This window comes from Protopterus annectens, chromosome 14.part0, assembly GCF_019279795.1.
Source record: "Protopterus annectens isolate FY-2018-M chromosome 14.part0, PAN1.0, whole genome shotgun sequence".
NCBI classification, from domain to species: Eukaryota; Metazoa; Chordata; order Ceratodontiformes; family Protopteridae; genus Protopterus; species Protopterus annectens.
This window is the reverse complement of record NC_056748.1, coordinates 555,868,597-555,887,650: the sequence shown is the minus strand read 5'-3', so window position 1 is coordinate 555,887,650 and position 19,054 is coordinate 555,868,597. Positions and strand designations below refer to the sequence as shown.

The window sequence follows — 19,054 nt, the reverse complement described above, 5'->3', positions numbered from 1 at the left end:
TCCTTCAAAAGGGTCTCACTGAGGCAGATACCTGGTGTCAAAATCATGGCCTCAAGCTAAATGCCAAAAAGTGCATAGTTATTACCTTTGGAAATAACAAAGTACCCTCAAACTACCACATAGGTGGTAGTCCCCTAAATACGGAAAACATAATAAGGGATCTGGGGACCCAAGTAGATAGTAATCTCTCCTTTGATAATCACATTGCCAAAGTGGTTAGAAAATCCTTCTATGTGGCCCACCTAATCACAAAAGGGTTTGCATCCAGATTAAAAGAGGTCATTGTGCCCCTCTGCTCATCACTCATCAGACCCATCATAAACTACAATGCCCCATTTGAGATGTACCTTACAAGACACCTGCAACAGCTGGAAAGATCACAGAAGTACCTCACCAAGAGGATCACTGGTCTCAAACAGATACCCTATGCAGCTCGACTGAAGAAACTATAGCTGCACTCGGTTGCATACCGCCTTCTCAGAGGTGATCTCTGCCTGACATACAAGGCCATGTCCAACCCAGAATTGATGGACATGCTCCACCTAAAGAAAATCTTATCCCCTCGAGCCACAAGCTCTAGGGATCTAAACCTCACTACAACAATAAAGAACGTGCTGGAGTGATAGATTACTGTTCCAGAGACTTCCCATGCTTTGGAACAAGATTCCAATCTATATTAGGCAGAGCTCCTTGCTAACACTCTTCAAAAGAAACCTTGATGAGTGGATGGGAAACAGAAAGTTTACCTCGGGGATTACTTCAGTGGCTGTGCTCGACAGAGGCACAGGGAACTAATCTAAGGGGGGCAGCGAAAGCCAACACATTCTGGCTAGGCTTATGAATGCCTTCGGGCAGAGAGCCTTGTACCTACCTATGAACATATGAACCTACAAAGCATCTTGAAAGAAATCCATTTTTTTATCTAAAGAATTGTTAACTCTGGCATCTTTCACAAACAAAAAATTACATTAGTATAAAGCAACATACACGTAAGGCCATTTGTATAAAGCAGCAGACATGTAAGGTCATTTGTATAAACCAACATACATGTAAGGCCATGTTACCAGTGTTACCAGGCTTCAGAAAGAACCCTACTGCTGTCAGGAAGAGCTGCAGTAAAATGGGCTGTTTACACAATGCAGAGATGTGACATTCACATCATTATCAGCTAATCTGTGTATCTCTGAATTGCCCTTTACCACCACAAGAGCAAATCAGTGCGTTCTGTGGTCGTTAACACTGGCAGCTAATGCATCATTATGCATTTCATTAGCATACAGCTGTAGTACCAGAGGAGAGAGCAACAAAAAGGAAAATAGAAGGAGCAGGGCAGCCTCTATTCTGCAGCATAGCACCACTATGAACACTCGGCTAACAGAATACAGAAATATTAGGGGTCTCAGCATTGCACCCCATCTTCTCTGCAGTACTTAGTGTTGTCAGATCTGGGACAGTGGGACACAAAGGTGAAAGTACATAAAATAGCCTATGTATGCTGCAGTAATTAGAGCAGAGAGAGCTGAGACTGTGAACAACACAGACACAACACAAACAGGTGAAGCTACATAGCAATTTAGCCTCTGCACCCTCTACTAATTACTGCTTACAGTACTTGGACAGTAGGGTATAACATGGATAGGTAAACATACGCATTAAGGTAGTATGAGCATCCTGAAGTTAGTGCATAGAAAGCTTGGACAGTGGGACATAACATGGTTAAGCAAAGGTGCACAGCAAGGTAGCCTGTATGTTTGTTTGTTTGTGTCTTTCAGCTTTTCCCGGTTAGGGGTCGCCACAGCGGAACTCCGGTCCGCTAATGATTGGCAGTAGATTTTTACATGCTGGCTTGCCGGGCCTAACGCACAACCTTCAACAAAGGAACGCCCATTCACGCATGTCGCCACACAGAAGATGCTCTAACTGAGAATCGAACGGGTAACGTCTAACTGTGAGGTGACAACGCTACCACAGCACCACCACCGCCTGTATACCCTGTAGTAATTACTGTAGAGAGAACTTGGACAGTGGTACTTAACATGAACAGGGACATGTACACATGGAGGTAGTATGTGCACCCTGTAGTAATTATTGTAGAGAGAGCTTGGACAGTGGTACTTAACATGAACAGGGAAATGTACACATGGAGATAGTATGTGCACCCTATAGTAATTAGTGCACAAAAAAGCCTGGACATCAGGACATAAAAAGACAGGCAAGTTACCCTGTCTCCCCTGCAGAAATTAGCAAAAGAATTGGGGCAGTGAGACATAACATGGATTGGTCAACATACACAACAAAGCAGTCTATGCCCCATGTAGAAATTAGTGAGAGAACTGCAGCAGTGGGATACAACATGAACAGGTAAAGATGCACAGCAATGTTGCTTGTGCACCCTATGATAATTAGAGCTGTGAGAACTGAGACAGTGGAATACAACATGGACAGGAAAATATATAAAGCATGGTAGCCTGTGCATCCTGTAGTAATAAGTGCTGTGACAGATGGGGCACAATACAAAAAGGTAAGGGTGTATACCATGACAGGCTGTACACTGAGAGTTGGGACAGTAGGACACAGTATGGACAGGCAAACATTCACAGCATGGCAACCTGTGTGCCATGAAGTAACTAGTACTGTGTGATGCTGGGCAATGGGACACAACATAGAAGGATAAGGGTACACAACACTGCAGACTATCTGCCATGTGGTGATTAGCACTGATAGGACAGAAACAGTGGAACACATCAAGGACAGGTATGTACACACATCATGGCAGTTGGTACATCCTGCAGTACCTTAGTGTAGAGGAACCAGGGAAAATGGAAAGCAGAAATGCAAAGGAAATAGTGCATAGCATGGGCTGAACTTTATTAGCATTTGGAAAAATGAGACTGTGGTACTCAGCCTGCAATGATAAAGTATACAATATGGCAGCCCATGCACCCTACAATGCATTCACACAATGTGACCTGAGGTAGAGGGACACAACATGGAAAGATAAGGGTATAAGGTATAAGAACCTGTACACCCTACACTGTGTAGGTAACTTAGCCAGGGAATTCATATGTTGGTGAAACCTATATCACTGGATGGGATGCAACAGACCTGCCAACTACACACATCCATGTATGTCTGCATACACACCCCCCCCCCCACACACACACACACATATCTATATATGTTTACATATTCATGTATATGTTCTTTGCACTATACAGAAGGAGGGAGTAAGCTGTGGACCTATGCATAAAGGGGTAGAATGATTGGCATGCAGGAGTGTACAGTGCAGTTCATACACACTTGAAATGTACTGGCTCATTATACAATAATGAAAAGTAATCCATGTTTACATCTCTCTAGGGCTCTGCACAGACTGATGGACACCATTGTCTTGTTCTCTAATATCATCTTACAGGACTGCACTGTGGAACATTTAGTCCTTTCTGCATTTTTGTCCTGTAAATGTGGATACCTGTAGATATAAAAACATGTCTAGTTACTGTCGTTCTATACATTTATAAACACAACTCTTTGTGTCAGGGCTTGTCTTCTGCATGTTGCCTTTTGAAACTCTGAAGGTTTGGTAGTTCCATGGCTTCTCAACAGTTAGGAGTCTGGTAGAACTCTGGTATTGTACCACATAAAATAATAGCTTTGGTACTCAATCTCACTGCCTTCGAAATGTCTTTGCCCTATTATTCACACTAAGTTGCTCTGTATGTCATCAGTATGTTTGGAGTATATTGACATACATTACTGGCAGCCTTAATACGCCATGCTGTATGACGTACGTTAGCATTTCTCATGCTTCTTGTTGCACATTATGTGCACACACTGTGCATCATGCCAGTGAGTCTGGCTGATGTCAGGAAGACAACAAAAAGGCCAAATGTGCTATTCAGATTTTTCCCAAAGTGTGGAACAAATCAAGCATTTTAACAGACACAGATCTCAGCTTTGTAATGGCATGTTAGACACAGTAATAAGTTCAAGAAATGCTTCCCATATAACCAGTCATTGAACGATCCTTTATAAAAACCTATATCAATCACAAAGGATGGAGAACACCTCTCCTCTGTAACTTGCCTGCAAATACTAAACTAGGCCTTTTTGGCAAGTCCTCACCTTCAGTCTCCAGGTGAAGAGGCAACAGTATCCACACCCTGTGAATTATTTAAAGTGCACACTTGTCTCTCAGAAACTGTGAAACTTTTGTACCTAACAAACTAACTACTTATCTGTACTACAGGATGATTCTTTGGCCAGTATTGTTTCCCCTTTTTGCTTTGGTGAGTTAGAACTGATCTGCTGATTCTTGGTCTCCTGTAGGGAAACCCTCAAAGAAAGAAAGAATAGTTCAAGAGCCCTGCACTTTGAACTCACTGACTGTCTTTGAACTAATTAGCTCTAGATCAGACCTCTAAAGCTATGAACTTCTTAATGACAGAATCACCCAGCATTAATAATAAATGACAACACGGCACTGGCCTGTTTATCATTAATAATAAATGACAATGTGGCACTGGCCTGTTTGTCATTAATAATAAATGACAACATGGCATTGGCTTATTTATCATTAATAATAAATGACAACATGGCACTGGCCTGTTTACCTACATCAGCATGTTCAGCTTATCCTATAATGATGCACCAAAGTAATTTCCAGTAAATGTTGAATCACTTTGTTTCTCATGGTATGACAAATCGCCTTGTTTCTTAGGTTGAATTATCCTGATCTTGAATTAGTGTGAATAACTTTGTCATGCCATGTTGCATTAGTGCCCTGCATTCCATTTGGCATCTCTAGACAGATCTGCTTATCGTGTCAGTCAAGACAACCAAGAAAATCAAATTATTTCAGTTCTGCAACTACCCCATAACACTGAATGCAGCAAAGTTGTTAAAACACTAACAAATAGCAAAGTTTCCACTACCCGACATAAAAGGACTATACCATTTTTTTTAAACTATACAGCAATATGTCCAAGGCTACAAAACTAGTAATAACCACAGAGAACGTACTCGAGCTTCTAGTTTCTGGATCTGTTTCTTTCCACCCTTCAGTGCTAACTGCTCTGCTTCATCCAGACGAAGTTGCAGGTCCTTGACTGTCTGGTCCAGATTCTTCTTCATCCTCTCCAGGTGGGCACTGGTGTCCTGTTCCTTCTTCAGCTCCTCAGCCATCATGGCCGCCTGGAGATAACATTCCAAGACATGTCAAAAGCATATCAGTGCATACAGTGCCAAATAATTGCTACATTCCTACTTTTTGTTTATATAAGGAAAAAATTAAGTCCATAGCACAAAATACAATACTGTGAGAGTATAAGAAGCGTTGTACTGCAAAAGCTATAGATTAGTCACTCAAAAGATACAAAAATGTAAAACTTACATCTGTGATGGCCTTCTTAGCCTTTTCTTCTGCATTCTTTGCTTCCTGTATTGCTTCATCTACTTCACTTTGAAGATTAGAAACATCAGTTTCTAGTTTTTTCTTTGTAGCAAGAAGACTGGTATTCTGGTAGTGAAAGAGCGTTCATTTAATAGTGAGAAGTTACTAATAAAGATGACAAAAGATCACAGAATGCATCAGCTAATACTGAATCCTACCTGAGAATGCAGAAGCTGTGCTCTTTCATTTGACTCCAGGAGCTCCTGTTCAGCTACCTTACGAGCTCTTTCTGTCTGTTCCAGTGAAGCTCTTAGTTCTTCTATCTCAGCCTGCATGAGGTTATTTCTGCGTTCTACCATGGCAAGCTGCTCCTTCAAATCCTCATTACTTCTAAGGGTATCATCTAAGTGCAGTTGCACATCCTTAAAAATGAAGCAATGTATCCTGTTAGTTGGAATATATGGCCTGTTATAACCTGATATGTTGTATTGTAGAATCAGTGTTATTCTAATTTGGATATGTTGCTAATTTATCAAACATAATGCTGTTTATTATAATTCAGTACACATATAGATATATAGATAGATAGATACACAGACAGAGACATAGATAAGTTTCTTATACCCCTTTGCAAAGAGCCCTTGTTGTAACAGCAGCCGTTGTTGTTAGCATTACAGCAAAATATTTTGATACCTTTCATTTTACATGTCAGTTCCCATCCGGGAAGATACAATTCTTTTACATCTGCTGTAACAACCAAGATCAGACTATAGTTATTAATAATAGTCAGACCTTTGCTGCTAAAGGTTCTATCCACAAAGCTAAAACATAGTCACTGCAGAAACCCGCTTGGAAGATTACTAGAAAATTGTGGAAATTTTTATCAAAAAGTGCAAAAATAGTTTACAAAAAAAGACAAGCTTTGGTACTCAACTCTAGTAGCTTCTTTAAACTGGCTCCTAAATATCACAAATAGTGCAACAGTTGAATATTAAGCATTATTTTTGATACTCCAGGTTTAAGAGATTTTAATGGGAACTGAATTGCATGTGCCTGTCTTGTTAAATAACGAGTGATGTACCCAAGGGATCAGTCTTGGGGCCTCTATTGTTTGGGATATACTTTTCTGAGGTGCAGGCCAAAACCAGTGGGCTATGGCTGACCAAGTTTGCAGATGACTGCAAGCTAGGTAATGTCATAAATTCCCCTAGTGATGTGGATATCCTTCAAGAGGGTTTCACACAAACAAATGACTAGTGCCAGAAACATGGCCTCAAACTGAATGCCAAAAAATTAATCATCATCCCTTTGGGGAGAGTGATGTCCCTGCAAATTTTCACATTGATAATAAGGTCCTAAGCACTCAATCAGTCGTGAGGGACATGGGCACCCAGGTTGATAGCAAACTGACTTTTCACCACCATATTGCCTCCATTGTGTGGAAAGCTTTCTACATGGCCCACTCCATTAGTAAGGGTATCTCATCCAGGGACAAGGTGGTCATAACATCCCTGTATTCATCCCTTATAAGACCCATTATTGGGTATAATTCCCCTTTTGACATGTACCTCACAAAGCACATGCAGCAGCTGGAGACACCACAGATGTTCCTCACCAGGCGAATCCAGGGCATCAAACATCTACCCTACACAGATAGGCTAAAGGCCTTGTCCCTCTACTCAGTCTCTTACAAACTTCTCAGAGGTGACCTCTGAGTGGCCTGCAAAACAATCGCAGGCCTGTCTTGATGGGACTGCTACATATCTGCAAGTCAAGCACCACTCAAGTAACCTGCATGCACAACCTCAACCTGGTCTGTGACATCAATAGGACTTGTTGGCGGGACAGATTTGTGTCCCAGAGACTCACCCTTTTGTGGAATAGAATCCCTCTCCACATGCAGCAGAGTACCTCATTAACCCTTTTTAAGCACAACCTGGATAACTACATGGGGAATAGAAAATACACCTCTGGGATTCCACCTGTGTCCATGTTGGACAATGGCATAGGCTGCTGACTTGTTGGAACATGGGCTAAATTCTTGGCTAGGCTTGTAGGGGCCTCAGGGTCAATAACTTCCTATGATCTTATGAATTAGTGAACTGCAGTTCCCTCACCCACAATACATTAAATAGTCAATTTAAATTCTAAAAAAACTTTAAATCAAAGAGCATAAATTGACAAAAAAACTGTGATAAAGGCACAACCTTCATTAAAATGACTACCAGTAAAGGTGTTAATGTGTTTTTATTTACATTTGATAAAAATGTAATTAGATCACTTAAACCTGTATGGGATCAGTGAATTTAACTTACTTAAATGTATTCAACATTATAAACAGTGACTAGGTTATTTAAATGAATATTTGGGATGAAACTTTAGTAGCAGACAAATTCAGCCATATGGAACAAAACTTTGTAGTTACTATCTCACCCATGTAAATGGGAACATTTTCACCTCATCTCATACCAGTTGTTTAATTTTCTTTGTTACTGAAAAGTTTTCTGCCAGTTTCAAGTCAGAATCCATGTGCTCAAGCACTGACATATAGTTTGAATGGAGAAACCAGACATAGAATAGATCACTTGGTAAATTAGTTGCTGTCACTTTCCTTACCATATAATGCAACATTTTGTGAAACTGTTGCTATAGTTTGTTCAATTTACTTGAATATATAAACAGTTTCAGCATTGTTGGTCAAAAATGTAATGTCATTGATTATTAGAAAGTTGCTGGTTTATATGGACAGCGAATGGAAAATGCAGAAACTGCAGAAAACCTGAGTTTGTAATCTACCAGTGGCCTAACCATATGTCATGGACAACCACCTACACTATAAGTATGTTACCTTAAGCAGACTCTGTACATTTCGAAGCTGCTTCTGTGCTTCTGCAGCCTGGCGATTTGCATGGCTTAACTGAATTTCCATTTCATTTAGATCACCTTCCATTTTCTTCTTCATCCTCAGGGCATCGTTTTTGCTCCTGATCTCAGCTTCTAGTGCACTCTGCATAGACTCCACAACTCGCTGATGGCTTCTCTTCATCTGATCAATTTCCTCATCTTTCTCAGCAATTTTCCTGTCAATCTCTGATTTTACTTGATTTAACTCAACCTGAATTCGGGCAACTTTAGCCTCCTCATGTTCCAAGGATGCCTAAAATTTAGTATAATATCATTACAATGTTAGTGCATTACATTATTTAAACGGAAAATTATACCCACATTTTAAATGAAATTAACTGAATTTTCTGTTATACAGACACTTACTTCTGCTTCCTCCAAAGCACTTTGAATGTCAGACTTTTCTTGTTCTATCTGTTTCTTGGCTTTTTCTAATTCATGGATGCACTTGCCTGATTCCCCAAGCTGCTCAGTTAGATCTGAAATTTCCTCTGTGGATAAAAATGAACAAATCTAATGAATTCTTATAATTTCTTATAGAAAATATATAAAAGTACAGGATAAAGTATACTTTGACTAGACACAGTGGAATTGCTGCTTACAAGTATATATACACCATTCCACAGCACTAATAACAAAGCAAGTTTCAAGTTTCAAGATGTCAGCCATATAGCTCATTTACATAGAAAATCTGCCCTTTCTGCATGACATTTTCCACAATACTCTCAAATACTGTTATGTCATCGGAAAGCTGCTTTAGTAACATAATTTGTATTAATGTGTATTTTATGAAGGATATGAATTCTGAATCTCAAATATATGTCATTATTTGGTCATTATTTAGTGACTTCAATCCCACCATGATTTGCCAAAAAAACACATATTTTATGAGGAGCAGACCAAATATCTGAGGCAAAAATCTGGACATTCTGTAAAAATCTGTATAGCTGAGAGATGTGCAGCTCAGTAACTATCTTCCAAAGTGATGTGTGGAATCCTCTTCTGGTATTTCTTACATTTCTTTGTAATCTCATTAAAGCCAAAAAAAACAGGTCAGTAAAACAGAACCAAATCTTGTTACTACACAAGCCCCTGTAAATGAAAGGCATTGGATACTAACAGAGGATCTTACACAGCTTTTTTCATTGGCCTGATTCCCCAGTGCAGCGCACACAGCACAGAAATAATGCAGGTAAGTATTATAACTTATGTTAGTGCCTTAGCTGCATAATACAAAGCAAGGTCATTAAAGATCAAACCCAGGCAGTCATAATTTAAGAGCAATACAGTATGCAAGCATGGAGGGTTCAAAGGAACGTACCACTAAAGATAAATCCTCCAGAATAATGTAATGCTAGAGCTATGTCAGCTAATAACAGAGCCATCAAGTTAGTTTTTGAAATGACCTATTTTTTCATGGAGGACAAGACTCTTCAAACCTTCAATGTAGGCAACTTCACCATTGATCCCTGGACTTAATGTGATTGACTCCAAGGTCTCAGTACCGCATGACAAGGACAAAATTCCAACTGCCAGGGGCTTAGAATGGGTGGGGTGAAGGAGGCAGCTGCCCCCAGAGCAAGGTGTTAGGGTCTATAAGAGGCAGTAGTGCAGTTCTGACATTACTTTCATACTGGCATGTCTAAATGGCAATACATTAAAAAAATTTAAATTAAAGTTGCTGTCAGGACTGAAACACTTGCTTTGTGTGTGGTATTACTTGTAGCAAGTAGCTGGCTACAAAGGTAGCAAGCAGCTTGTTACAGCTTTCATATATATATATATATATATATATATATATATATATATATATATATATATATATATATATATATATATATATATATATATACATATATGTGTGTGTGTTCATTTTTTTTTTTGTTTTGTTTTTTTGCTTCTCAACTTTCTTAGCTGAGGAGCAAACCTGGCATTTCTCAGAGAGACAGAAGGAGCACCAAACTGGAGTCAAAGAAGTGAACTTTTATCCTCCTTAATTTAGAGTTTAGGGTCATGCAGAAACAGAACCTGACGTGTTCCTATGGTTAGGAGTAGTAGCTGGCAGGAACAGAGCAATGACCTTTTTTGCACTTACTGGCAACAAGCAGTAATCAAATAATGTCTTTGTAGGTAGAAAAGACATAGAAGGTTCATCTAGTGCCCAGTGCAGTTTTCCAGTCTAGTTGAGGGGTGCCAGATTGAAAACTGCACCGGGCACTAGATGGGCCTGCCATGTCTTTGCCACCCAAAGAGTCATTATTTGGTTACCACCTGTTGCCACTAAGTGCATTTGTATGAGCACTTGGTCAACACATGGCTGGTACACTGTCGTGAACTGCATCCTCTGGAAGGTAACCCAAAGGTGACAGAAGTAATAGCCATAATAGCAGATAAATGGAGGTGACATGCTAGCCCAATGTTAAACACAGTTCCTAGACTGTTATATTTTACTCTCAGGTATGTGCTGCATGCTATGTAGAATAAAGCTGTGGATACTGTACAAGTCAGGTCTGCCCTGTAGGATTGTCCACTCTGTCAGAATCTTGCTTCTGTCATGGTTCAGGTTTAGCCCATTTGCTACCAATCAGTAACAATCAGATGTTGGCAGTACTGATGGCATCACTGCAGCCAAAGGCATTGGCTAGATATAGCTGGGTATCGGTGACATCACTGTAGCCTGGGGGAAATGGTAGACACTGCTGGGCATCTGATGGCATCAGTGTACAAAGGGTCATTGAATAGATGCAGTTAGGTATCATCTGCAGAGCATGGATTCCTCAGAGAGTGATATCTTGATGTAATTCCAAACCAACACAGCTTCATATTCATTCAAAGCCAATAAAGTTAATAAGGAGCATATTCAGGACAGAAAGGGAATGCAAGCTATACAAACATACAGTGACTTGATAAGGAGTATAAGAAGGACAGAAAGGTAAATGCAGCTATGATAACCAAAATGTAAAAAATCAATACTGACAGAGTCCAGCATAGCAGCCAACACAGTGTTCTCCGTAGATAACTATTTGGAAGGGCTTTTGAGAGGCTGAAGTTGATCATCATCATCATCATCATGATTATATGGTGATTATCCATCAAATTGGAGGGGTCATGTAGAAGGTTGGATAGATTACAGAATTCAGCAAGGGTGATGCTCCTGCAAACTACTGGGCACACATGTTGACAGCAACCTTAACTTCAATCTGCATGTCTCCACAGTGGTAAGAATGGTATTTTATATTGCTCCTGTCATAAGTAAGGGCATTGCTTCCAAAAAAAAAAAATAAGTTATAATCCCCTGTGCTCTTCTCTCATCAGGCCAATAATAGAGTACAATGGTCCCTTGGGTATGTTCCTTTCCAAACATCTGCAGCAGTTGGAGAGATCACAAAGGTTCTTTATAAAGAAAATTCAGGTCTTCAAGATCTGCCTTATGTGGACAGACTGAAATCATTGTCACTTTACTCTCTGTCATGCTGACTGCTCAGAGGCAACCTGTGTCTTGATTATAGACAATCTCTGAGCCGACATTAATGGAAATGCTGCAAATTTGCAAGCCAAATGGCCCACAGGTCACTTTCTCAAAGGACTTTAACCTAGTATGTGACATCAACAGGACTTGCTGGAGAGACACAGCTGTGTCATAGAGGTCACTCCACCTTTGGAACAAGCTTCCTATTCATGTGAAACAAAGACCCTCATTGTCCCTATTTAAGCGTAGTTTGGATGATTGGATGGGTAACTGCAAATTCACCCCAGGGGTTCCACCTGTGTCCTTCTTGGACATGGTCAATAGGTGCTAATTTTAGTATCTGACTGAACCAGACTCCCTTGGGAACATGGGTTGAATGTGGCTAGGCTTGTAAGGGCCCTGGGGCCATTAACCTAGCAACGTCCTATGATCCTATGATCCTAATTGTGGTAGTCAGTACTATGTTTATGACACCTACAGGCATGCAGACCTTGGAGCAGTATGCAAATACAAGTAGGCTCTATAGGTTTTCACATGAAAAAGGCATGAAAGAAAAATGAATACTGGATGTAAAGCCTTCTCAGAAGGTATAAAGATGAGTGAATGATAGGATAGAAATTGGTGGGCTTTTAGCAGTTTTTTTGCGGAGAATTCACAAGTTTCCTGACATAAGTCTCATACACTTCTTTACAATGAATGATACCATAATTATGGTGACAGGGAATTTAGAAAGGCATAATTAAGCAGAAGGTTATCAGGCACAGGAAGTCATTATATCTTTCCAACAGTTCAGTATTTGTACCCATGTATTTGGACAGGAGGAAACATTTTATCACAAAAGTACCAGCTATCGGTAATCATCCATATTGGAAATATTTTGTTGGGCATTAATCACTGACTAATGCACAATTCTGAATTAGGGCTATTTAGGAAATCAGTTATTCCAGTGCTGACAACAGGATTCAGAAATAAACCTCAGCAAAAATACATAAAAGTGGAATTGACAGATGAGATCATAATCATGTAAAACACATTGGATGATTACAGTGTTACAGAGACAAATCCCTGAGTTCTGAGTAGGTCTAAAATTAAAGACTGGGCTGAACAATATTGATTGTTGTGTGAAATCTATCTTTGGAGCAGTATTGTAGTAAATGTGTGATCAAGGGCATCTGCCCTAAGTTCCATCTTGTGTTGGGTGGCAAAAGAGTTGACATTTTTAAAGCTGTCAATTTTTTTAAGGTAACACCAACTCATTGCTACTTAAAAAAACAAACAAAGAAATAAAACAGTATGACCGTTTACAAGCTGTAACTAAACAATCGCATCTGTGATCAATTATAGATAGTAGAGAGAGTGACAAAAAATGTTTTGCCTAGGGCACTAAACTCTGTTGTTAAATATGTACCTCAATGTAAGTCCTTTGCATATGCAGTTGTGAGGATAATCTGTGAGTGGGAGAAGAGCTGACATGACATTTATGGGAATCATGATTGATGTTGTGTATTTATCTATTTATAGTATGGAGTGCTTATATTCTGACCAGTGTTCATATAACATTTACACATAACACACAGAATAATAAAAGTAGCAGATTTAAACAAGGACTGCACCAGATGCTGATTATATATATGAAGCCATAAATAAATAAATTAAAAAAAGAAAATTCAAGAACCAGATGAAGTGGCTCTTCTCGGGTCCAGACAGATCATCCCAAAGCAATGGTACTTAAGAATCTCTTGAGCTTGTGGAATTGCCTACTTAAATCAGGGAAGGTGGTTGGTTCCTAAGGCTAAAACATGGAAAGCAGAAAACAGCCTGTTTGAGGTGTCTTATCAAATCTGCAGAAATGTCAGCACCCCCTCAACTGAGGATCTAAGGTGCATCCCTAGGGCGTAGAATTTCAGCAATTCCTTTAGGTAAACAGGAGCAAGGTTGTGAAGGGCAGAGTAGGAAAGGAGAAAGCTGAAGCAGTGCAGCTCAAGTATGAGAGGATATGTCTGCTTCTAGAAGTGCTAGTCCATGATCCAGCAGCAGAGTTCTGTATTCACTGCAGATGAGCAAGGTCACTGTCTGTTATCCCAAGATATAAATGCATTGCAATCGTCCAACCAAGGTAGTACCATGGTATGAATTACCATCAGTAGGTCCAAAGATGGCATGAAGTTCTTGAGCCAGAATAAATTTTTGAGATAAAAACAAGATGTCTTAATAACAGCTGAAACCTGGTCTATGAGTGCTATCCTGTGAGAAAACACCCAGATCAAGAATACAGGATGCAGACTCCAGCTTATTTTCCCCGTGAGTAATGAAGAGGAAGAGCCAAGGAAGATAGTTTTTGCTGCACTGGATATGAGTTAATTCTGCACCATCTATGTGCAGAATATCACGTAAATAGCCCACTAAGTTATAAAAATCAGACAAAGGTTCCTAACAGAAGGAGAGGCACAGATGGATATCATCAGCATATGGTTGATAATAAATTCTGTCCTTTATAACTTCTTTCAGTGTCAGCATAATACACTGGGAAGAACAACGAGGCAGACATGGAGGCCTGTGACTCTTTGAATTCCAGAAGGGAGTTTATGGGGGAATTAACTCCTGATTCCTTTCTCTGAGAGTGACCAGAGAAGTAATAGGCAAACCATTCAAATACAGTGCTAGTTAAGTAACAAAAGTAATCATGTTGTCCACAGTTTCAAAAACACTGAGATACCAAGGAGTGCCAAAACAGAATATATCCCTTGATCTTTTGCCAACAACAAGTCATTGGCCACTTTATTGATATACAAGTCTTATCATATAAGGTAGGTATTATGCTGGTTGATTACCATTTATCAGAATGTATTAGGAATTAGGGTGTTTGACAGATAGTTGCCAGGATGTGGGAAGATTACTTTAAAAATAGGTGAAACGATTGCCAGATACTACTGAGTGCATACATAGATGAATGCAGATGAGTGGATATATATCTTGGGGTAAGTTAAATTCCAGACTGCCCAGGAAAAGAAAAGAGTCAACTATAGGATTTAGGAAATGAAGAGCAAGTGGTTAGCATTTTTTTAGGATTACAACAGGAGCAAAGGTGTAAAACTGCACACAGTCAGACTTGACTATTTTAAATAGGCGAGGACCCTGCTAATGATGATTTTGTAATGGATATGGCCACATGATGGTAGAAGCTGTAGATTACAGACAACAATATAGCCTGGGGTTTTTGATAGAGGAAAGCAATGCTCAGTACAATCTGAGGTTAACACTTTGCATTTCAGGTTATAATGCCAGAAGAAAGTTGCAAAAATGCACAACTAGCCAAGCAATTTCAAAATGTTATTCTAAAAGAAATCTTACTTCTGTGGATCTGCAGGCATTGTAAGTGGACAGACCATCTTATAATTAAAGACACGACTGGTCTAGACTGAGATGTGTATATCTCATCACCCCAATTCAGGATCTAGGTTAGCTAAGTTGTATGTCCATCTAATCACAAGCAGATTTGCAACAAAGTATTGTACATTGTTTCTCCTATATAACTTTCACCACTTTTATGAATAATCACTAGACAGACCAGCCAGAAACACAGATTACTTGCATAGTTATATTTAATATCAAAGAACACCTTTAGCAAAACTTGAAGATAAAAGTTATTAAAATGCATCAGATGGTAACTTACGCTGCAAATTTTTATTCTCCCTTTTCAGAGTTTCAAGTTGGTCCAGAGACTCTTCATAAGCATTTTTCAATTTAAAGAGTTCTGTGCCCAGAGAACGTGACTCTTTCAAGGCAGCATCTAGCTCTGCCTGACTTTCTTCATATTTCTGTTTCCACTCTGCAAGAATCTGCAAGTAAAGCATTTTTGTTTTTAGCTTACTAGAATGAAAAAGTCTTAAGCAAAGTGTACCAAGAGTAAAATTGCAACATCGTTACCTTATCAAAGTTCCTCTGTTTCTTGTCAAGAGCTGCAGCTGCTGCATTTGATCTTTCTACTTCCAGCATGAGATCTTCCACTTCTACCTGTAACCTCAGTTTTGTCTTCTCCAGTGAGGCACACTTGGAATTTACAGCCTCAATTTGTTCTTCTGCTTCCTGCAGCCGCTGGGCCAGCTTTTTCCTAAAAAAGTGCATGATGTCATAAATTTAAAAATGATAGACAAAGATAAATTAAAGGATAAATGAGTGAAATATATGCTCGATTAGTTATTTAGATGCCAAAGCAAGAGACAAACACAGAAAAATAAAAAGTAGAAAGGAACAAAACACAGATTAAGAAATGTGAAAGACACCAAAAAAGAAATTTAAACACACACACACATGAGCGAACACACACGCATGTATATATGTAAATATATATATGTGCGTGTAGACAGATAGATATGTGTGTGTGTGTGTGTGTGTGTGTGTGTGTGTATATATATATATATATATATATATATATATATATAAAATCTATGCTAATTGATTGAATGCTTATTTGACAGAATCACAAATCACTGAACACAGCTGCCTGAAAAAATATTTGACTAAATCACAGTTGATAGAAAACATTCTACACAGCAAATATACAGTATTTTTTATTTTTTCTAGGGGCAAACCCCACACATCTCTCAAGTGGGTGATTGCCTCCCAAACACATCCTTACTTATAAATACTAACTTCATGGTATTGCAATTGTGAGAAAAAGAAAAGGAAAGAAACATTACACACAGTGAATCACTTCTGGTGCACAAATACAAATATCTACAGATCTGGGGGTACATGATGGTGACCCCTATCAATCCACATATACCTTTCTAGATACCATTCCCTAACAACTCCTTTGATCAGAATGTACACCTTCATATACAGTCTATAGACTCCTACACATATCAACTATGAGTTAGTCAATTCAGGTTTCAGTCAAATGAAATAGACCCATATATGGTTGAGTGCCTACTGGAACAGGCAAATGTTCCAAAACAATATATCAAATGATTGAAATACAAAATAATGAAAAAAAAAAAACTAAAAAAAAAATATGCAGAAGCAAACCCCCATGGACCACATCCTAACTAAATATGCCAACTACAAAATTGCAAAACAATAGGGAAAGGGCAAATTTCCACTCCCTGATGTACTGTGATCTCAAATACACAGAAGCTAACAATAAGAGAATTCAGTCTCTTACCCAGCAAGAGCAATGTTCAAAATTTTGAAGTCTGAGCAAATGAATTGCAACTATCTATATCCATCTATGTCTGTGTGTGTGTGTGTGTATGTGTGTGTGTGTGTGTGTGTGTGTGTGTATCTATATCTATATCTATATATATATATATATATATATATATATATATATATATATATATATATATGTATATATATATATATATATATATATATATATATATATATATGGATTCACTTTAGAAGCTCTGTATTGCCTAACAAAGTTTTGTTTCTTCCCTTAATGTAAATACTTTCCGCATGGGCAATGCGGGGGCATTGGGGACAAGAATCACACCTATACATCCCTTTCTTCCTGTGGGAGGGTACATGGGTGTTGTTGTTCTGTTCAAGCATATCCTTAATATTCTGTCCCTTTCTATAAATAAACTTAAGAGTGTGTTTCTTAAACACGTCAACATCTGTAAGTTCAACAAATTTGCCCCATTCTCTTTCAATAACACCTCTAAGGAAAGAGGAATCCTTACTAAAGTTAGTAACAAAACATTTTCATACATTTCTTCAAAAGCTACCCTCCTTTGTTACATTTTCCCTTCTGGGACCCCCAGACACATCTTCACGGCAAAAAATTAAATTCCAGTCCCCATCTATAAGTAATATTCCTTGCTGAAAGCTGATTATTTCTCCCAGAATTTTCTCAAGCAGTTTTTGGTAGAATTAAATACATGCCAGTGTAATCCTCCTCCCTTGCCAGTAGTCCCTTACTACTACAAATCTACCCTTATCTTTTTTATCCTGTTCTATCAATATTGAAGCTCCTCTTGCAATTAATATAAGTGCTCCTCTTTTCCTTTGTTCCAGGTATTTTGCTGAATAACCATCCTGAAAAGCCTTTCTTAAGCAAATGCACATGCTCAGTTCTTTCCAAGTGTGTCTCCTGTGTCATAGCTATTTGCACCCTACATTTTTAATATAGTTCAATACTGTGTCTTTTCTGCATTTATCTATGAGATGAGACCATTGACATTTAAAGACATTACAGAAAGCATCATTCTGTTAAAAAGTTATTATTCCCACCTTTTATGTGTAACAGTTTTTTTGTTAAGTCTAGTTACAGCTTTTGTGTTACATGTATACACTATATGACAGGTTCATCTTCCTTTAATTCTCTTATTGCTAGTCCTATGTAGTGTAAACCATTTCGCAGAATGCTGTCCATTGCACATACATCATATTAATTTGCACTGCATCATCAACCAACCCTAATATATTATTCCCTTTTTCAGATTCCTCCTCTAAATCGATATAATGTCTAGTTATACTCATTTTATCAAAAGGTTACAAAAATGATAAATTACATACTTGGCTTCTTCAAGTTCCTCTGTCCTCTGAATGGCATCTGTTTCATATTTTGTTCTCCACTGAGCAACATCACTGTTGGCCTTAGACAGTGACCGCTGAAGTTCAGCCTTGGCTTCCTGTTCCTCTTCATACTGTTCCCGGAGCAAGTCACAGTCATGGCGGGAAGATTGCAGGCCATGGGCCAAAGCATTTTTAGCCTTTAAAAGGTTGAAGAAGAACACAAATAAATGGTTATACTGCTTGTGCCACTAAACAGTAATTTAATTTAATTTACACTAAGTACCAATTTTTTTACTGAAACACACACACACACACACACACACACACACACACACACACATGCCATATTTATACCTCTTAAAGGTCCAGATTTTCACAGAATGTCCAGATGTTTGCCTCATATTTTTGGTCTGTTCCACACAAAATTTGCAGTTTTCTGGCAAACTACTGAGGATTGAAGTTACTCAATAATGCTGAGTCTCAGACTTTGTAACCATCAGAAAATGCAAGCTAATACAAAACCTGTTATTCTAGTGACTTTCTAAGTTTCTAAGAGCAGTGTTTAGAATCTGTCCCTGTTTTTGGGCCTTTGTCCCCCTGTTATGTTTGGGTTTGTGCAGATTTCTTGCGCTAAGAGGTTAAGAGGTATGCATAATGTAAGCTAACTACAAATTAATTGAAGACTTAAGTGAATTATAAAATTAATGACACACAAAAAAAAAGATTACAATTTATCCTAGAACTAAAATAAGAGCCACCCCTGAGAC

General features: G+C 38.7%; 1 protein-coding gene across 1 annotated transcript in view; it reads right to left on the bottom strand.

Moving 5' to 3' along the window:
• Nucleotides 1-19,054, bottom strand: part of LOC122789098 (myosin-4-like) — a 235,286-nt gene that overhangs the window by 13,886 nt on the left and 202,346 nt on the right. Inside the window, exons 30-37 of the mRNA XM_044056298.1 lie at nt 18,288-18,484; nt 15,693-15,876; nt 15,439-15,604; nt 8,663-8,787; nt 8,241-8,549; nt 5,611-5,814; nt 5,393-5,518; nt 5,023-5,193 (exon numbers count right to left, since the gene is read on the bottom strand). Of these exons, the coding sequence (XP_043912233.1) occupies nt 5,023-5,193; nt 5,393-5,518; nt 5,611-5,814; nt 8,241-8,549; nt 8,663-8,787; nt 15,439-15,604; nt 15,693-15,876; nt 18,288-18,484 (1,482 nt within the window). The remainder of the gene's footprint in view (nt 1-5,022; nt 5,194-5,392; nt 5,519-5,610; nt 5,815-8,240; nt 8,550-8,662; nt 8,788-15,438; nt 15,605-15,692; nt 15,877-18,287; nt 18,485-19,054) is intronic.